This window comes from Aegilops tauschii, chromosome 3, assembly GCF_002575655.3.
Source record: "Aegilops tauschii subsp. strangulata cultivar AL8/78 chromosome 3, Aet v6.0, whole genome shotgun sequence".
Lineage (NCBI taxonomy): Eukaryota > Viridiplantae > Streptophyta > Magnoliopsida > Poales > Poaceae > Aegilops > Aegilops tauschii.
The window spans coordinates 10,923,851-10,944,603 of NC_053037.3; the positions used below are offsets into that span (position 1 = coordinate 10,923,851).

The 20,753-nt window shown below is 46.4% G+C and overlaps 1 protein-coding gene and 1 pseudogene across 1 annotated transcript; both read right to left on the reverse strand.

Annotated features, from left to right (window-relative positions):
- Nucleotides 1-1,184: 1,184 nt before the first annotated feature.
- LOC109756750 (putative cyclin-dependent kinase F-2) lies at nt 1,185-2,307 on the reverse strand. Its single transcript, XM_020315586.3, has one exon. It carries the CDS (start codon nt 2,296-2,298, stop codon nt 1,234-1,236), a length of 1,065 nt encoding a protein of 354 aa, XP_020171175.1. The 5' UTR covers nt 2,299-2,307; the 3' UTR covers nt 1,185-1,233.
- Nucleotides 2,308-14,498: 12,191 nt separating this feature from the next.
- On the reverse strand, nt 14,499-17,553 carry LOC109756751 (probable polyamine transporter At3g13620; annotated as a pseudogene).
- Nucleotides 17,554-20,753: the final 3,200 nt, after the last annotated feature.

Below are 20,753 nucleotides of genomic sequence, written 5' to 3' on the forward strand. Positions count from 1 at the left end.
TGAAAATTGAATAAAGTGGAGTTGGACTAATCTAAAAAAAGCTACGACCACGAAAAAGACGAAGACAATGACATCAACCTCTTCTTGCTTCATGTAGGATCACTGGACTCCGCGGGGTTCTCGCTGGTTCGTGTCCAGACACAGGCGCAGCAGAACGTTAATGTTACCAGATGCTCCGTGTGTTTCTCTTGGTTCAGGGGCCAGTCCCAGGTCTGGACGCTGACCCCCAAGTTCAGGATGCTCCGCTCGTCGCTGTTCAACGGCTGCCAAAATGTTGCCTATGTATTGTCCCCTAGCTTCGCCGCCAAGGTGGCGAGCGTGTCGTGCCCACTATCACCATGAGTATCGATGGGGACAAAGGGGATGCCGAAATTGACAGCAAGAAGGACGATGAAAGCGAACCGATGACCTGGATACGGGTGAACGAAGAGGATGATGGGGTGGATGGTCATAATGGTGATTGAGGCAAGGTATACTATGGTTGTTTGGGTGCTAGCTTGACAGCAGTTTACTAGTTAAAGGGTGTGAGACTTCATACATAAAATCTTGGGGGTCAGCCCGCCCGGCGGCCTCGAAGAAGCGGAAGATCGTCTCGCTCAGGTCAAACTGGAGATAAACTGCAAGAGTTTGTAGAGTGGACCATATGCAGGTACGTACTTTAAGTGGTATAAGATGTTAGGAGGATTGTGCAGCGCAGTAGCATCTAGTAGAAACATGGTTGTCATTTATTATTCTCAAGAAATATCCATGTGTGCATCGGCGTAGTTTGAACATATTCTGGGTCATACTCGGTGCAAACCAAAATTCTAGTATTCATATATGATGCGTACATTTCCATTTGTTGATGGTCATTCGCCTAGAAACGTGATTCATGGCATTTGATTTCGTCGAAAAAGAAGGTCGGGTGTACAACTCCGAGGTGGAGGTTGATGGGTGCCGGTGGCTCGGCATAGGAGGGGCCCATCACACAAGCATTATTTGACGAGGCGACACACGACAATTTCATCGAGCATGAGCGACGGTACTGATGGTTAGGCTGACGCAGGAGGGACAGTAGCAGGCAAACAAAGACGTTGCTGGGAATCCACTCATGCTAATTATTTTTCCAAGAAACTGATATGTGGGCAGGCCCATACATTTCAAACTTACATATGAGGTGAATTACGACTATCTGGCTCCGCATACATTCATTCCACACAGGCAGCTACATTATGGATTGTGCAAGTTAACCAATCAGCTCTTTGCAGCCCTGAAGTTGGTCTCTTTAAACCACCTATGCCGCAGCGCGGCCCTTGCCGTGAGTCTCTTTTCAGGGTTGCATCGCAGAAGGCCGCTCAAGACCTCAAAACCAGCTTCTGAAAGTTGGGGGCGGCATCTTCTCCTAGCATCGGCAGGAGATGGGAACATGGAGCGCAAACTGCTATGCAATGCCCATCCGCCGGGCAGCTGCCGCCCATCATAGCCCGGCCACTCTTTGATGTCTGCTGTACCAAGAAGGTCCAAGATCTCACTGAGGTGGTCCATGTCGGTCTTCCCATAGAAAGGGTGGTGACCAGCAAGTAGCTCAGCCATCATGACGCCAAGAGCCCAAGAGTCGATGCGCTGGTCGTAATTCGTGGACCCAAGGAGGAGCTCTGGTGCGCGGTAACCCCGTGTTCCAATGTGGTTTGAATAGGGCGGCCCATCGGTCATGCTGCATGATAGCCCAAGGTCACAGATCTTGAGGTTCCTGCGGTCGTCGACGAGCACGTTCCCCGGCTTAAGGTCACGGTGCATGAGACCTAGACGGTTCATCCTCCCCACGCCGGTGAGGAGCTGCCTCATCATCAGGCAGACCTCCATCTCGGTGTGTCTCCTCCCGAAACGGACGTGCTTCATAACATACCTGAGGGTTTGTCCGACGAACTCCATGGCGATGAAGGCCTTGCCGTTGTGTTGGCCCGAGGCGCGCAGCTGCACAATGGACGGGTGGCCGCTGCACTTCTCCAAGGCGCTGACCTCGCCCGCAAAGGCGGAGAGGTAGCGGTCGCCGCTGTCGTCGTGGGCGTACTTGTTTGTGCGGAGGCACTTGATAGCGACGATCTCGCCGGTGCGGCGGTCCCTCGCCCGGTAAACGACACCGAAGCCCCCTTCACCGATCTTGGCGAGTCGCTCGAAGCGGCTCCCTATTGCAGACTTTGAGGATTCGCCACCGGTGGCCGTGGCTCTTTGGCCCCATTCATCCCGTCTATCAACACGGTTGCGCACTGCCGGTGTGGCGGTGGCGACGTCGTTGCCTATGACTTCCGACCATCCCATTTTTTGCAACTAGGCAGCAACTAAACTCCAACTACTCTGACGATCCGGGGCGGGTTAGGCTCGCTTTTATAGCCAGCGGGCGGCTCTCGTTTATAGTATCCTGTTACTAATACGCCTGGCGCCGTTAATTAGTTTCTGCGTCGTACTCCTATTCCTATTTCGGTAAGAAACGCACCAGTGTTATGCTATTTTTTTTCTTTTGAGTCGGATGTTGACCATCTTATATTGGGAAAGAAACACTGGTAGTTATGTAATTAAAAAATGCTAAGAACAACCAATATATGTTTCCGCTTTTCTCTACTACTAATGGAGCAGTTGGTAGTCTCGCTTTCAGGTGTTTTTTCGTCCCACCTCTCATGGTTTTTTTGGTACCTCCTCCCATCTTTGCTGGTTTTTTTTTCGTAGATTTTTTTTCGTCCCCTCCCCCCACTTCATCGGTTTATTTTCACGTCACCCTCTCACACAACAAAAGAAATCTGAACAGATCAGAACTTTCCATACTGGCGCAAGTTATTTAGTAATGTAGAATCAATCACGAACAATCTTTAAAGATCAAATCTAAATTAATTAATCTTACCTTAAATCACTCAATCACATTAATTAGAAAACAAATATTTGATTTTCAGAAAAACCCCTCAATCACATTAACCTTACCTTAACTCACGGATGGTAATCAATCTCCAAACAAAGGAAACAATACATCGTGGGAGAAGTAAATAAACTCCCTTTCTTATGACATGTATATGATCTTCCCTTCCCTCTCCGTTGTCGAGCGTTCTTGATTCTCGAGGCTGATGCTTGGGCTTACTCACTGGGTCGCAACGGTGCCGAAGGACGAGGACGGCGAGGCCGGGTGCTGCGGCACCGCGTTGGCCGCGGCCGGTGAAGGGGGTGAAGAAGGGCGGCTTCCCTGGCCCTGGTCGTAGGCGTGGTCCTGGGAGTTGGTGCGGTGGAAGCGGCACTTTAAGGACCCGGCGTGGGTGGCCGGCGCGCAGACGCGCTTGGAAGCGGGCCCGTGGCTCGTGCCGGACGGCGCCGACGCCGACCCGGGCCACCTCCTCCGCGTATTCTTAGAGCTATGGCTGGCCAATTTACATGAAATTAATTCCCTCAGTTGTGGTGGCAAATATAATACACATAATCCATATTGTTATGCACTAGCGCGTGTGTGTGTGTGAAATAGATGGATTATGGTCCCGTCCCCAATAAGATGGATGTGTGTGTGTGTGTGTGTTAGAGAGAGAGAGGGAGAGGGGGAGAGAGAGTGAGGAAGAGGGAGGGAGAGAGTGTGTGTATGAGGATTTGATAGTAAAAAAGGTCGCCAATGTCACTTGATATGTATGAGAATATTAATATTGAACTCTTAAAGTTAATGTGGCCCCGTTGCAATGCACGGGCGTTCTTCTAGTACATCCTTTATGTACGTGTTATGGGAAAGGGACACGTGCAACTCCATATTCTGAAAATCATAGCTTCCAAGATCGAACGCTGCCATGGTCTTCACTTGGTGAAATGCCTCTGTAGCACGTCAATAAGTAATTGTACTGTTATTTTATTAATAAAAAACCAGGAGAAATGTAATTATATATGTTTTTGCGAGAAGGCCAAAGGCCATATATTAAGTAGCATTTTTTAACCTTTAAAAATACGAGAACGGACGTATGGCTCTCGGCCTCCATGGAGGCCTTTTTTTGAAAAATTCAAAATTCAAAGTTTTTGGTTTCGAATTTTTAAAAAAAATATTGTGCTGGTAAACAAGGATGTTATGTATATGTAAGTAAAATTTCAGGATGAAATACGTTGAAATGCGACCTGTACAAAAAGGACAAATTCATGGCCTGGGAGGATGAATAGTATCATGTGTTAAAAAGCCCGACATTTGTCTTTTTTGCACACCCTTGTTTCAACATATATTGCCCTGAAAATTTACACACATGTGTGTAATGCCTCCATGTATATCTGTATTTGTTTTTAGAATTTTTTAAAACATAGAAAATATAAAATTTGACGAATTTTGAATTTAAAACCGAGCTCCATGGAGCTCGGCCTCCAAAGGCAGTATCCGTTAAAAATACTCTTATACAAACTGAAAAATACTGCCCTTCAAAATATATTTTACACAAACTATTTGTCAATGTTATATAATATTGGGTGCACCCTTTCTAAACATTGTTGATTTTCAATAGAGAAGTAGTCTCGAACACATGCATTCATTAGGCGAGCTTCACACTAATCGTGGCAGATAAGAAAATTTTGACGTACACACATGTAAAGGGATGGGAATACAGGTAAAAATCATACACATAAAGTTAGACTACGCTCATGAAATTCTGTTCTCCAAGATATTGTTTCTGTTCTTCTTTTTTTGGTATGAACCAACACCCTTATGTCTTTATATTTTACATTAATCTAAAAAATACAAACGTGCCAAATGTATCCTGTAACAATAATGATACCTTTCTCTTATTTTTTGATAAGCAAGATATATTTCTCTCAATAAACATAGTTTATACATTTGTCTATCTGTCCCCATCTTTGATTCGATGCCGGTGTAGCTCAAAGGCGTGATAACCAACCAATTCCAGTAGTACTCCAATGTCTCAAGCAGCTTCTATCTCTAAATCCTTTAGAGGAGTGTTTCCATCTATAGTTCTGGTATAACTGTTATGAGAAATTGTAAGACACTCTTGCTTACCTTCTAAGAGATAAGAGGATATAATCCAATCATACCACCAATTAATTAAATGTATATTTATCTATAGAAAAATGGTGACTATAACCAAGATTGAAAAACACAATGACAAAGATGAAACCATCATTCATGGGCTTCTAATGTCCCAAAAAGCCAACAACTCAGGTGGCCATTAGACTTTGATGTATGTGTTTATTAGAGTTAATTTTGGGGTCCCAATTTTTTTGCAATTTATTAATATTTTTTCTTCCAATCTCGGTGTAGCTTAATCAAACATGCATGCAAATGAGGATAGTGCGAAAGCCAGACAATCTTGAGGCTCATCCTCGCAAAAATTCACTGGAAAAAGACTACTATGTTATGTGCTAACAAATTTAACTCCCCAAAAGTCATAACTTGCATTTTCTAAGAATACAAACAAGTTATACCTAAATTGATTTTTTGTTCAAATTTATAAATATTTCTCAATAATAGCATTTAATTCTCATCAAATAGTAATAATATTTTCAGATGGTTTTGCATTGTTATTCTAAAAAATATAAGACAAACAAAGGTAAAAATGTGATGTTCATTTTGTGTTCTCTACAACATTATTTTTTGAACCAATGAATCATTATGTCAACAAAAAAGTCATGATGAGTATTCTAAAAAAGTGAGGCCTTTTATGCTATTTTCCTTTTCAACATAGCGATCACCTTCCATGGGATAGCAAGACCTTCATGAGCTAGGTGGTTCTTTTCTTATAATACAAGAATACCATTTTATATTATGCTAGTCATTCTTTCTGCATTATGGGAATCACTTACAAGATTAAGTGGCAAAAGTTTGTAAAACAAGTTATTTATGTAAAATAGATTACAATATGATATTTCTGTCAAAGTTTAGTTCATAAATAATTTAAATGAATTTATCTGTTTACTTTGCAGTAACTACTACTTTTCTATAATAACATGGTATTATCTTCAACTAGATATTGGTACACCTTACATGCCCTTAAGGGACTTGTCTGATGTTGCAACTCCTACACCCGAGGTCAAAGAACGCACTAATGGGCTTAAAAAAGTTATGGCGACACGTAAATAATATACCCCTAATAAGTCACCATTTCTTAAGGCATGATATTAAACACGGGAAAACATATGTTAGCTTTAACGTGCTAAATTCAGATCCTAATACAAATTAATAGCATTCATATTAAGAATTATGAAAAAGCGGACAACATTTCCATTATAGCTAAGACATTATAGAGCTTTCTTTAAGCAAATGGAACTTTTTTTCAATTCACAGTGTTGAATCCAAATTTGAGCTATATAATTGTAATCTAGATGTAGAACTAAAAATGAATTGATTTAGTTGATAGTTGATTAGCAAAAGAGGGGCATAGATTTTTGTTATTTTAAAAAGTGGATACACGACTGTTTCAGGAAAAAGTTGATACATAAAAATTTCTGTATTGGTTCTTACAAAAAGAAATTATATCTAATTTATTATTGTTGTCCTTAACGAATACAACAAGAGACCGCTTAAGGTTGCATGACACCGCGCAAGCCTAGAGACCAGACAATTCAACGAGTGTAATGCCAACGGCCTTTGAAATGCCACTCATGTGAAGTGAGGTGCGAGTTGGGTTCCCCACGGGGCCACGTGTTGAGATGTGGAAGTTCGGGAGATAGTAGAGAATATCTGAAGGACATCGAGATGCGACCAAGATAATGAACGGTGTCACCGATTAGCAGCTGTGGTGGCTGAAACTAGAGGCTACAACGGAGAATTTTGGAGATAGGAGAGAGGGGCGGGAGTGATCGATTGAGAGAGAACGCGTGAAGGAGGGAAGTATGGAGGGCATGCGTACGTTCCATCACACCGATAGTTGGAGCATCCATGGCAACCAGCCCTCATTCACTAACAATTGGTGACACCAATGCACTAGTAGAGGAGCGACCAAAACACTACATCTACCTGCATACACAGAAGAAGATACACGAGAGGCTAGAGCTCAATGGGAAAAGTAATTCTAGTGGCCATAGTAAAGGCGAAGATTTAACCGTACCAAAGAGTGACTATTTCGCCAGTTGTATTAAAAACAATCATTATACTATTTTGGAAGATATCTTCAATATACATATGGAGTAGGAGTAATGGTGTGGCGATTAACGTATGGTTCATTGACACCCTCATTATATATATCCTCATACTTGTTATGTGTGTATGATCGAAGCTAGAACCAACTTAAGATTCATGAGGTTTTATTTGTTGCAATGGGGTCAACATGTGTGTGTCTGTGACCTTCCACATATTTCTTTCCCCTCTCGCAAGGCAACCAAGGAAAAGCCTTCATCCCCTTGATCACCGGCAGTGAGCCATTGGATTCATCTACCATATGGAACTGTCAATTATCAATTATATATCACAACGTCCACGAGAGCGATCTAGTCTTTATAAGAATCACCACTGTGTTGTCCTAAGTACAATTAAGGACTGGGCCATTTGTTAAAATTTTGTTTACTTCTGCTCGCAACCTTACAATCCATCAAACTAGCTAACATTGTTTTGTTTAGCTTGCAGGTATTCATAGGTATTTTGCTTGCACGAATATACGAGTATATCGCAGGCAAGGGTATCCACACCACCGCTAGTATTTTCACAACCCATGCTTACTTTCCTATGGCAGAATTGGGTTGTCCACAATATGCTCAAAACTCTAATGGGTTTACCAAACCTATTACGAGGGTTGGACCTTTAAAATTTCAACTGCTTTCAATGAACCGATGTCTCTTCAAAAAATTACTAACAGGCTTTCTAAAAGCATATGATTTCATTTGTACAAATTACGACAACTTCATAAGGACTAATTTTGGTGGGCTTCCAAGAATGTACAAACGAACATCCATAATCACATAGGTGGACTCGCATGAATTTTGGTGAATTTTATCCGTACTCATGTGGCTGGATACAACTGTAGGCCTTAAAAGCAAGCCAACAAAGAGAGACATGCACGCCGGACTAAGCATAACTTAGATGGTTAGGTTTCTTGGGCTGGAGCCGGCCCAGCAGTGGCAGCTCCAGTCCAGATGCACTTGGGCCCTGGGAGGCCATGGTACGAGTCGTCACAAACGAGGCGAGACGGGTTTGTGTAAGACGGTGAGCGGATCTATTGCAGAGAAGCTTGTTGCAGCATTCCCAGGGCCTGTCTTTATGGTCGGTGCACTCGGGGCCGGGGTCGTTGCGGATATAGATGTCTTTGCAGACCTTGCGGGATGTGTTCCAGTTGGACCGCATGCAGGCGTCGCAGGTGGGTTCACATTTCTCGACCTCGTCCGCACAGTCGTAGACGTTGGCCAATAAACCACGGCGACTGCGTCGGGTGCGTGTGCGTGCATGCACCAGGCGCGTCGGGTGTAGTCCGGTCCGCGTCGTGTCTTTGGCCAGCATGTGTGTGCGAGTGTGCCACGAGGTGTGTGTATGTGCGTGCGCTGTTAGTCATGTCAGTAGGGACAGTTAGTTAGTGGATCACGGGAGGCGTGGGCGCGATCGTTGCGGGCTGGCCGCGAGCGGCGCTTGTATGTGTGCATGGTGTCCTCGGCCAGAGCAGGCCGATCATGCGTCCGGCTAGGTAGGGGGCGTGGGGATCATGTCCCAATGCCGGCCCAGGTATAAAGCCCCCTGGACGATCGTTGTAACTGGAGACGTGTCGAGTTCATGCTCGAGGAAAAAAGATCGCCGTTGTTGCGGCGGGCGTACGTGCGCCGGAAAATCCATCGTGTCCAGTCTCTTCTTCCTCCTTTCTTTTCTTCTTGGTTCGTCCGAGAGAGCGGGAGGGTGAGCAGAGGAGAGAGCTACTCCCTCCGTCCAGGTGTATAAGTCATCTTAGGTTGTGCATCACGTCCAAGGCAGTGAGGAAAATGAGAGAACTTAATGTTTTTTTTCGCTACTTAATAGCATTGCATGCAATGAATTAACCACTGAATGTCATGTTTAAAAGTCTCAAGTCATTGAAAGCATGCACGACCCACATCTCTAATTGGTTGTCACGAAATAAAAAACGAGGAGGGAGTTAATGTACCGTGCCTAAGTGTTTTGGGATTATTTGGTTTTTGTAAGATGACTTACACACCTAGACGGAGGGAGTAGCGCGTGCTAGGGCAGGGTTTATTGGCCACAGCACGTTCACGGCCGCCTCCCTGCCATGGCTACTGCAACACCTGAAAGAAGCTAGCCTGTCATGAGTTTCTGCATGCACTAGCAGTGAGTAACTAGTAACTGCTGTGGAGAATGGAGATAATGTACCTTTGCCTTGGCTCGGCAGGAGAATGGCGCCTACCTTGTCAGCGACGGAGGGGAGGCCGGCGACCAGGAGGTTGGCCTCCAGTGAAAGCATCAGCAGGATGCTAGCGACGATGCATCTCTTCATCCTCATGGCCGACTAGTTTGCGTTGGCTCTTACTGATCTCACTTCTGCATTTGGCCGGTATATGTAGCCTCGCGACACCGGTCGATCAGGTGAGGAGTGGTTCGTGACCATTAATGTCTATCAGATTGGGCGCATGGACGACATTATACGCGTGGCAACAAGAACTGTAGCACGCCACTAGACTGATTGATCATCGTACAACTATCGGGCCTCTAAGCATCACACGCACAGTACTTCCGCTCGATGATTGCTTGGTGTGATTTCATTCTGGCCTAGTCCCTCAGTACCCTTACTTTACCTTGTCCAGTAAACTACCGTGGGCCATTTATTCGCTGCCCAACACCCAACTACCAATCCCTTTAATATTGCCCATCTATTTTTGGATCAAATGTTGTTTATCTTTTTTTCAGAAATCACCAGGGGAGGAGTTCCTCCACCTGAATATATTACTCAAAGTGGCCATAATGCCAGGAGAGTGATCCAGTTTATAAGGAAAACTAGATAAAAACATTAACAAATTGACCCCGTTTATAAGGAAAACCGGGTCGAAAACCGTACAAGCAACAAGTGTTACAAGAAGAAGAGAAGAACGGGGACGCCCAACAAAAGGCATGACCTAACTAGCAGACTAACAGGACCAAGTAGATGAGGGGTACGTCGAGGGATCACGATACGAAGACTCTACAACTAGCCTAACGCACCGCACCGGCGTGCGTATCAAACTCCACGGCACAACAGAAGAGCATTCACAATCAACAAGTGCCAAGACTTAACACGAACCTTGACTGAGAGCTCCGCCATGAAAGTTCAAGACGATTAGCAAGTTGGTGAGGCGTCATTGCGTCGTCATTGAGCAAAGGTGAGCCGAGACGACACCAAGAGCCTGAAGCTCGCCTCAGCACAACATCCACCAAGGGAGGGTCTTGAGCATGCATAGGAGCAGGACAAAGACCACATGAAAGACAACCGAAGAGAAACACATGAAGAAGAACACACCACCATCGGTCCTGAGTAGGCCACACCACCACCACCAAACGGTCCACCCTCAACCACACGCCGCAAACTGAAGCTGTCGTTCGGGTCTCCAAGATGACGCCTCCAAGGAGGTAGTATTGTCGAGGGCAGAACACCGTCATCCAATCCGGCAAGCCCGATCTTAGGTTTTCACTCGAAGACCACAAAGCAAAGAATTGCAGGTGCTGGAGCTCCACAACAGCACCTCCTGCGAGGAAAACGACGTCCATAGACGCCGTTGCCGCCGACATCGACATAGTCGATGCAGGGTTCTCACCCGAAGTTTGAGCACATCCCTACAACATGACGACAACCGACCACCACCACCATCGAACCCTTTGAATGACGAAGAAGCACGAGAAGCCGCCGGAGCCAACCACACCCTGCGGATACCACCGATGAACAAACGTGAGAACTAGGCACGAGATCCATCAATGGCCAACCGAGCGCAGGCCACCGGACGCAGTGCGAGCCACCCTGCCCTGCCTAGCACCATGCCGGCAAGGAGTAGAGAAGCACTGCCCGAGGCCAAGAACCACCCCATGTGTGCCAGTGCGCACCCGTCGGAGACTAGAACCGATGCGCCGGCATGCCAACAGAAGGTAGTGAGGTCAAGATCGACTGCATCAGCACCGCCACCACCCCCACCACCTCCACCAGCACCACTCACCACCACCCTCCTCAACCCCAAGCCGGATGACCACGGGCCGATCCAACCGGAATCAGCAAGTCCAGCGAAACGCATCACCAACAAGCCTCCAGATCCACGCCGACGCGAACAGCAGCAGGCCCAAACCAACAGGGGCGGGGTGAGAGGTAGAACGCCGCCGCGCGGACCACTAGAGCACGGGAGGCCGAAACCGCGCGCCCGGCGCCGTCACCTAGCGCGGGGCGATCCAGATCCGCCGACAGCGCCCACCACGAAGCTGCCTTCGCCGCGCGAAGCGGCCACAGGCGTCGCTGTCCACCCACGCCACCGCGACGAGAGGTAGCCGGCCCGGATCCGACGCCTGCCGTCCACCAGATCCACCGCGACGAGATGCATCTGCCCCGAATCCGCGTGGATGCCAGCCGCGAGAGCCCCGCCGCCACCATCCCTGGGGCACGCGCGGCTTAGCCCGCGTCCCCTCCGGCGGTGGCGAAGCAGGGGAGGGGGATGCGGGTAGGTACCGGCGGCGACGCGATAGGGTTGCCCCCGAGTTGCCAGAGGAGACGACGGGGGCGGGGGGGGGGGGGGGTGGTTACCTGACATGGTCCCTTCTCGTTCAAAAAATATCACCCTGCATTTGTTACACAATCGATAAGATATGTAAGAATGTCATGTCATCTTTTCGCTCTCGCATGTTTCTATTATTGTTTATATTGCAGTTAATTGATTATATGATCTTGATGAGCCGCATGACTGCTTGGTGGGATTTAATTCTTGGCCTAGTCTGAAGCATGTTAATGGAGTACCTTACCACTCCAAACAGGTACCAGTGCCCGGTAATATATACTCGCTCTGTACAGAAATATAAGACCTTTTAGCTCACTACTTTACTGAACTAAAAGCTCCTATATTTCTTTAGAGAGGTACTAGTGGTTGGATTTGTACTTCCTTTACCACAGGTAAACTATTCTGGGCCATTTATTGGCTGCCCAATCGCCCTGCATTTGTTAGACTGTCGATAGGATACGAAGAATATCATGTCATCTTCTCGCTCTCGCATGTTTTTATTATCGTTTATACGGATGGAGGAGTAGTTTGTATGTACATTATGGCCAACAGAAATAGTCCTCTTATCATCCAATATATGTAGATAATTAGAACTTTTGGCAATGCACAAAACTTCTTTCTTAAGGATGATTAGCCACCAACATTTTTCCTCGATAAAGGGCGCTTTATTACTTAAAGTACTTAAGCATTACACCCGGCCTCTGCATAACTGAGATGCACACAGCCATAACCAAGTCCACGTTCCAAAAAAAAACAACAGAAAAAGGCGGAATACACTTAATCAAGAAGAGTCTGTATAACGCCTAAAACGTAGGAGGACCAATCCGAAGATCATGCGGCCATCCATGTCGGGTAAAAGTATCCCTCGCCGTGGCGTCCAATCATGTACACGCCTCCGTAAACAGGTCTCGATACTCCACACGTTGTAGAGACGACCATAAACGGAGCGTACCCGTACATCTGTAGATAACCTGCATAAGAGAAGTTTTTTATCGTGAAAAATCTTATCATTTCTACATAGCCAAAGCGACCAAATAACGGCAAGTGCTCCCACCCTCAGAAGAATTCTAAACCTGTATTCTACCCCATATAACCAACACGAGTGCAGATAGAGGAGTATGTGACCTAAAACCAAATGTTTTGGGGCATGTTGTCCATTTAATTGGTACTTCTTTTGTTTCTTATAAAATATGGAACCATGTGAGGAGTCCGAATACAAACAAAACCAGTATAGTCTTGCACAAAGTGCAATACCCCACTATTCCTAAATGATGTCACATTGTTTTGAGTCATAAGAGTGCAATGAAATTATCAGCTAAAATATAAAGATGTATCCATATCATGGGGGTGTGGAATCGATCATGAATAGATCAAGGCAAGCAACCACACTCCGCAAAATCACAATTTCAACAATGACTGCAATTACTTAGTAGAATGTTTTGGACAGAGATTGATAGGTACACATCAACAACTGACAGAATAATATGTGTTTGCATGACATCTACTCAAATCTAGGATTCGATACTTGGCAGTCAGGTGATAAATATACCTACACAAATCATTTCTCCAATAATAGAAATGTTACATATGACCAAAAGGTAGTTTAGTTGCATATTAATGATAAGCATGCCAAACAAAAGCATGTCCTATTATTAAAAAATGCGGGACTATAATTAATTTATATATTAATGGAATTTGATGACATTATTTTGGTCTGTCATAGCTCAGTTATATGTCCGACATTTACCATATTTTATGAAGTTGTTCTAAATTTTCAGTTATTAATAATTCACATGTATTTCAGTCAAGCTTGTTGAAAGAGTTATTAAGATGTACTATTATTGCTGTGGTTTTAGTTAAATTTTGAACAAAAATCATGACAGTAATTGTGGAACTGAGCGAGTACTAAGCAATGAAGTTCCATAAAACATATTTGAATCATGAGAACAAGAAGCAACAAAAATTGTTAACAATGTTCAGAGATTATTTAATTCATAAAGCCTAGCTAAAATCTTAATTGAAGCCAAAAAATAGATTGATTTACACACAAAAATATATGGCATCATAACTATGTTTAACAAAAATGCATGGAAGCCGTCGCATGCTCATTTGTGTGCGCGTTGTGCTAGTTTCATTAAAAAATATGAGGGGTGGAGAGAGTGGTACTTTATGTATCAGCGGTATCATTTTGAAATTAATGAAGACGTTAAAAGAACTTAGATGGCCAATCAATCAACTGAGCACAACCCAAATATTGGTGGTCTGGGATTACATATAGTCTTAGAAGGCTGAACACAACCAGCAGCCAAGATCTAGATGACTAGCATCGTACCAATCAAGAAACACCAATGCACTACATCCAAGGAAATGCAGGTGGATACAGAGATATGTTAGCCCATATGTAAGGTACAATATTCAAATTTGATTTTTGGTGATTTTTTGTCAAAAGATTATTGGTGGGAAGATGGCACCAAGGGAATCCCATAGATATTTATAATGCATTTTACACAACGAAGCCAACTATTTGAGTGCAACTAGTCTTATGTTATTATTTATACAAACCAACAATCCAATACACTTGATGAAAAATTTCCAAAGTGTGGGTGAAATAGAAAATTCAAAATGCATTCATCCTTTTGCAAGACATATATTTTAGCTATATTTCTACAGGTTACGATGGGACTTATATATTGAAGAGAGAATAATATCAAATATATGATACATTTAAATCTTGTCAAGCTAATGCGAATCACCCTGCTAGTTCTACCGGGTATTAATACTCTTATTTTTTTGCGAAGTTACTCCCTTTTAGATATATTATGTGAGTATTGTGGACAATGGAACTTGTAGGGAATGAATCAACCTTATTATTCAGGCACGTTAAAGCTGAGCAACTTATTGGCTCTGCACACCCTCATGAGGGCATGCCCCCCGATCCCAAGTGTGGTCAGCCCTGCTGCAATTGCGAATACTCTCCACCCAGCTAGCACACACATAGGCTAGGAACACCGATGGCACGGGCAGCGGCAGAGGCACTTGGTAGGGGCGCTTTAGTGTTGGGTACTTGGCCCGGAGCCAGAGGAAGGAGGAGAACTCAAGCAGCGTGCCCAGGCTATAGAGGAAGTTATCTGTGGCAACGATGTCGTCGAAACTGAGAAACGAGACAGTGATAGTGACAGCCGTTGACGTAGTGATGGCAACCCATGGGGTTCCGGTGCAAGTGGCGCGGCCGGAGAAGACGGACGGGAGGAGGCCTAGGTCTGCCATTCCATGGAGCTGGAACACGCCACTGCTCATATGGGCCTCAAACATGCCAATGGAGGAGATTACCGCGCCTGCCCTTGTCCAGTACTCGAGCCATGGACCCCCGATGATGCCTGTTTAGATACAATAAAATTATGGAATAAGTTAAAAGGCTGATTGTAACATGCACTCACAGATTTCACCCAGCTTGATTGTAGCACAAGCATGCCATGCCAACGCATTTTTTCCTGAGTATTGACCATAGTAGAGAGCATCCTGCGTCTATTTTATTCTTTTTGTTGGCTTTACAACAGTTTTTCATATGTGCACTTGAAAGCTATAGGGCCTTCCCTCGGAAGGGACAGTGGACTGTAACATTAGTCTAGCCAGTGGTCTGCTGCCGTCCACCTCACTAGTGGAGCTCTAGACATGGCCCATAGTCATGTCATAATCTCATATTTATCGTCTTCTAACATCTCCTAGTCCACCGGTACACCTAATTATTCCTCCCAATGCCCACGCGTTTGTTGATTCTTCTTCTCACCGTCTCGTGATATAATCATATGCCCATCACTGTCGTCCACCACTAATCTGCCAACCGTATTCAACATCAGGTGAGCGTAATATGATGATATCCTAGAGAATACCACACTTTGCTGTGTCAATCGATTGCAATATATTACAGCGATCTGATTGTATGAAACATGCATAGTTGAATTAATAATATATGAAATAAAACTAAAAATAAATTGTACTCCTATACATTATATTTGATTATTATTGTGTAGTAAAAAAATATTTTGAATAAAAATGGCATAATACAATGGAAGAAAAATTCTCAAGCATGTTGAATGGACCTTTGATGAGGTGGCATATGTGGTGAGGTGGGATATGTGCATGGGATCAGCTAATAATGAAAACTTTTTTCTGATGCATGATGTGGTGGACCCTTGTTGAGGGGCACATTTGCATTTTTAAGATAATGAATAGAGGGGTTATGTCGAATTGTGGATCAACTATTTAGGTATGTAGGATATAGGATTTCCATCTAGCTTTGTGGAGCCAAAATGTAATATGAAGACATAGGCATTATGGTGATGTGCCATAAATTTTAGAACTAACCATACAACTCTATGTTCTACAGTGAGTTGTCTTTGTCAGTGAGGACAAGATGCTATACATGTCTTAATTTCGTTAATAACTATTTTCTCTGTACAGGGCCTACTGTACGGAGTGAAGAGGACTCCACCACCGGAGTGGAAAGGCCTACCGCCCACCGTCTCTCTGATCGTCACCACACAATTAGTCAGTCATGTCAATGTCTATCATCATCAGGACACCACCTGATTTGCTAGTACGTCCTTTCTTCTCTAATTTGATTTCCGAGGTGAGCACGTGGTATCTTAATTATTGTGATAATTGTATGTAAGATCGTAAGCTGTCTGTAGGTACCCGCGACATCAGCCAAGTAGCCGTTCACCCATGCATCCGGCGAGGCGTCCGTGGCGCCGGTCGCGGCCATGAGCGGCAGCAGGTAACTGACGGCAATCAGAACGACCGCTGCGGCAAGTGCCCCGGCCGCTCCACCTCGCCGGCCATGGTGCTCGCGCTGTCCCGGTAGTTGAGGTTCCAGAACAGTGTGTTGAAGAACAGCCTCCAGTCTTTCATCCTCACCTCCACCCGAGTCACCCACCGCCCCGGCCGCACCTTGGGCACCGCCATGGCCGTCATCAGCACGAACGGGACCAGCGAGGCTATTCCCAGCGCCGTGGCACCCCACCCGACGACGCTCAGGCCGGCGAAGTTAATCAGGGAGAGGAGCAGCGTCATGCCGGTCACCGCGGCTGAGCGCGCCCTGATGGGTCTCGCGACTGCGCGCACCACGCCACCGACGTAGTGGGCAACGAGAGCCGGGTATGCGGCGATGTTGATGACGATGCTGAGGTACTTCCACGTGCCGAGGAGCGATCCTGCCAGCGGGCCGAAGGCGTTGTCAGCCCACAGGATGAAACCGCCATTTCCCGGGAACGCGGCTGCGAGCTCCGTGGTGACGAGCGACTCCGGGACGCCCCACACCAAGGGGAACACAAGGAATCCGAGCAGGGTGAACATCAGCCCCGCCCTGCGGACCGCCTGTCGGAGCCGAATGGGCCGCTTGCAACCTCGAAGTAGATCAGGAAACGAACGGAATCAGGGTGATCTTGCGCTTGCACTGTGCGCGTGGATGGTGTATCGGTGCGTTGAGAAAAAGGAAAAATATGTTCGGCGAATGTAACGTGGCGAGAATGTGTACCCGTCCAGTGTGTAAATCAAGACAGCGGTAACCTTTATGTTCCGCGGAAAATCCAAGAAGGACACATGGGATAGATCGGGGAGAAAGTTTGTTTTCAGAGGTGGCATAGGCATTTGGAAAGCAAAGACAGTCAAAAACATGAACCTCGGAGTAATTGGGATGGCAAAGGAAAAGAGAGTAATGGGGAGTGATATTTGGATTGGTTTTGGAGGAGCGAATATTGAGAAGAAAGGTGGCTGTCTGGAGTGCTTCTGCCCAGAATTTTGATGGCATGGAGGACTGAACGAGAAGTGTATGAACAATGTCATTGATGGTGTGAAGAGAGCGCTCGGCTTTACCGTTTTGAGGAGAACTGTAGGGACAAGAGAAGCGAAGAAGGATGCCATGTGTTAAGAAGAAGGTACGATTTTGAATGTTGTCCAACTCACGGCCGTTGTCACACTGAATGCAACGAATAGGGAGGAAGAAGTGGACAGAAACATAGCGCTGAAAATTTAGAAAAAAAGGGTAAACATCGGATTTGTTGCGGAGAGGAAAGGTCCATACAAAGTGAGTAGAATCGTGTAGTATGACAAGATAGTATTTAAAACCAGAAACACTTGCAACAGGTGATGTCCATAAATCACAATGTATTAATTCAAAAGGATAAGTACTAGAAGAAATAGAGGAGCTAAAGGGAAGACACATATGTTTGCCTAACTGACAAGACTCGCAAAACGAAGAATTGTGGGAATCACGATTACATGGTAGGAAAATTCACTAAGCATAGATGCTAAAACAACAGGGTTGGGATAACCCAAACGACGATGCCAAAGGTCAACGGAGGCCACCATGGATGTAGGAGGAGCTGCGGTATGGACACCGCGGAGCTATTAAAATGGGCGATCTCGGCCTTGGTCTGGTAATCCTTCACAAACAAGGCAAAAGGGTCAAACTCAACAGAAACTAGATTGTCGCGAGTATATTGGCGAACGGGTCGACGGCAAGGATGCAGGCCTGGCATCGCCGAAAACAAATACTATATGCAAATGTAGCATTTTTAAATTATTGGATTGTGGTATCTTATATACAAATTCTAAATTTCTATAACTAAAATTATAAAAAACTAAAAAAACATCGATCATCGTCTAACATTTCTAAAATTTCTAACATTTCTATATACTAAAATTTATAACATTTGTATAAAAAACAGAAAAAAAAACCTTTGACATTATATTTTAACTAACATTTCTATATACTATTTGACGATATTAATCTAATCTAATTAATTAATTCATCTAAAACTTTGTATAAAAACAGAAAATACAGAAAAAAACTAAAACAGAAAAAGTGTGTGTGTGTGTGCGCGCACGCGTGTAATGTGTGTGTGTGCACGCGCGTGTAGTGTGTGTGTGCGCGAGCGCGCGGCCGGCGGCGGCGGCGGCGTGGTGGATTGGAGGGAGGCCGGGGGAGGGGCTCACAGCGCGCGCGGGCGAGGTCGAGGCGACGGCGAGGTCCAGGCGACGGGCGCAGGCGAGATGAGGTCGATCCAAGGCGACGGCGACGGCGAGGCGAGGGGACGGCAATGGCGTAGGACGGGGCGGCGGCGCGATGGGAACGGCGACGACGGGGACGGCGCCGGCGGCGACGGCGCGTGACAGGGGCGGCGGCGCGGGACGGGGCGGCGGCAGAGACAAGTGGGAGATGAGAAACTAATTTTTTTCGAACTGTTTCTTATATAAGAGGCACCTTTAGTACCGGTTGGAGGCACATAACCGGTACTAAAGGCCTGTTCGGGAAGGGCAGGCCTTTAGTACCGGTTGGTGGCTCCAACCGGTACTAAAGACCCCCCTTTAGTACCGGTTCATGCCACCACCCGGTACTAAAGGTGGTGCGTTGCCCGTTGGGGATACACATAACAGGTAGGCCCATGAAGGGTCAAAATATCGTAAAGCATGGGGTCCTCATTCTTCTCCTGCTAGCTCTCTCTTTCTCGCCCTTAGTCTTAGGACTTGTTCAGGCATGAAGATCCGTTCTTCTCTCTCCTACATATACATTGTAATCTTCGGATACATACTCAGATAAAACAAAGCCTTTCCGGAGCACAAGACATAGGGTTGTTATCTCCACCGTGAGAGGCCCGAACTCGCTAAAACCACCGTATCACCCATTTGCATCTCGATGGATCATGCTCCTTTACCCTATCCTTTATTATTGTCGGAATCGTTCCCACGACAGTTGGCGCCCACCGTGGGGCATGGCGTCTATCGAGCCATGATGCAGATGGTTTTTTATTTATTCATCTATGTTAATTTCTGTTCCTATAGTTCATACTGTTCATCTCCACGACGAGTAACCAAGCAAAAGATAGAGAGGAGAAAAGATACATCTTCACTTCACGTCAGGCTGATCGATTCAAGCATGTACAAGAGTCAAAGAGCAACGGACGTGGGTTCAGGTGGTCATCTCATGCGGACCTGGCACGGTGTAGAGGCCGAGAGATGACCTCAACCCCACACACACGGCGGCTCTGTCCAATAAAGCGCTGCATCTGACTGCCGCGATGCTCCTTCCTCCGGCATCAGCTGCGCGGACACACGGCGGCTCCACCCTCCGACATCTTCCTCCATCATCGATTGCTGAAACGCGGCATGGGCATGCGGCGGCCTCTACCTCCCCTGTCGACTGCTCGACACAGCGTAGACGGCGGCGACCCCATCCGCCATCGGCTGCCCGACGCAGCGCTTCGACGGCCGGCGTCAAGTAACCGTCCTCGCGCGCGGCAGGCGCACGGAGTCCGTCTCCCGAGTTACGGTCCATCCTCGACAGCCCGGCTCCCCCGGACTGTGGCTCCCTCGGACCAGCGGATGCCCTTGGTTCACTCGGTCGTGCAACCCCTGGGTTCACTCGGCCGGTTCACCTTTTGTTTAATCGTCCGGCTAACGTCCAGATCATCATCGATGGCAACCATCACAAATGGCCTCCGGCGCGGTCCGCCCCGTCGTCTCAGGCCTCGTCTACAACGCCGGCGAGCTCCTACAAACGGCCACTAGCGCGGTCCGCCGCATCGTCTCCGGCCACGTCTATGATGCCGTCGGCGAGCTCGTACAAACAACCACCGGCGCGGTCCGTCCCATGGTTTCCGGCCTCGTCTATAACATCGTCGGCGAGCTCCTAGAAACGGCCACTGGCGTGGTCCGTCCCGTCATCTCCAACCTCTCGTCTATGACGCCGCCGTCGAGCTCCTGCAAACGGCCGTCAGTGTGGTCCGTCCCGTCGTCTCCGACCTCGTCTACTACGTCCTCACGCACGGCCACCTCCTCCCGCCGGCGTCAATCGCTCGACGTCTGGGCTTGCGTTTGCCACGCCTGCATGCAGGCTCCTAAGCTCGCATATCCCAGTTGCATGCACATTGAGAACGGAAGGAGAAGAAAGGAAATTGCTTTGATTACCAAATCAATGTCAATTTGTGCATTGCCAAGCGACGGAAACTACCATTACATCAGTTTGGCAAGAGTTATAGCATGCAAATTCTGTACGTGGGGCAAATCCATCAATGCATTGGGCGTGGACGACTCCATCAATGCGTTGGACGCGAGCAACTCCT

Excerpts from the sequence above, each read along its gene's own strand:
- LOC109756750 (XM_020315586.3), bottom strand. The coding sequence starts at position 2,298 with ATGGGATGGTCGGAAGTCATAGGCAACGACGTCGCCACCGCCACACCG.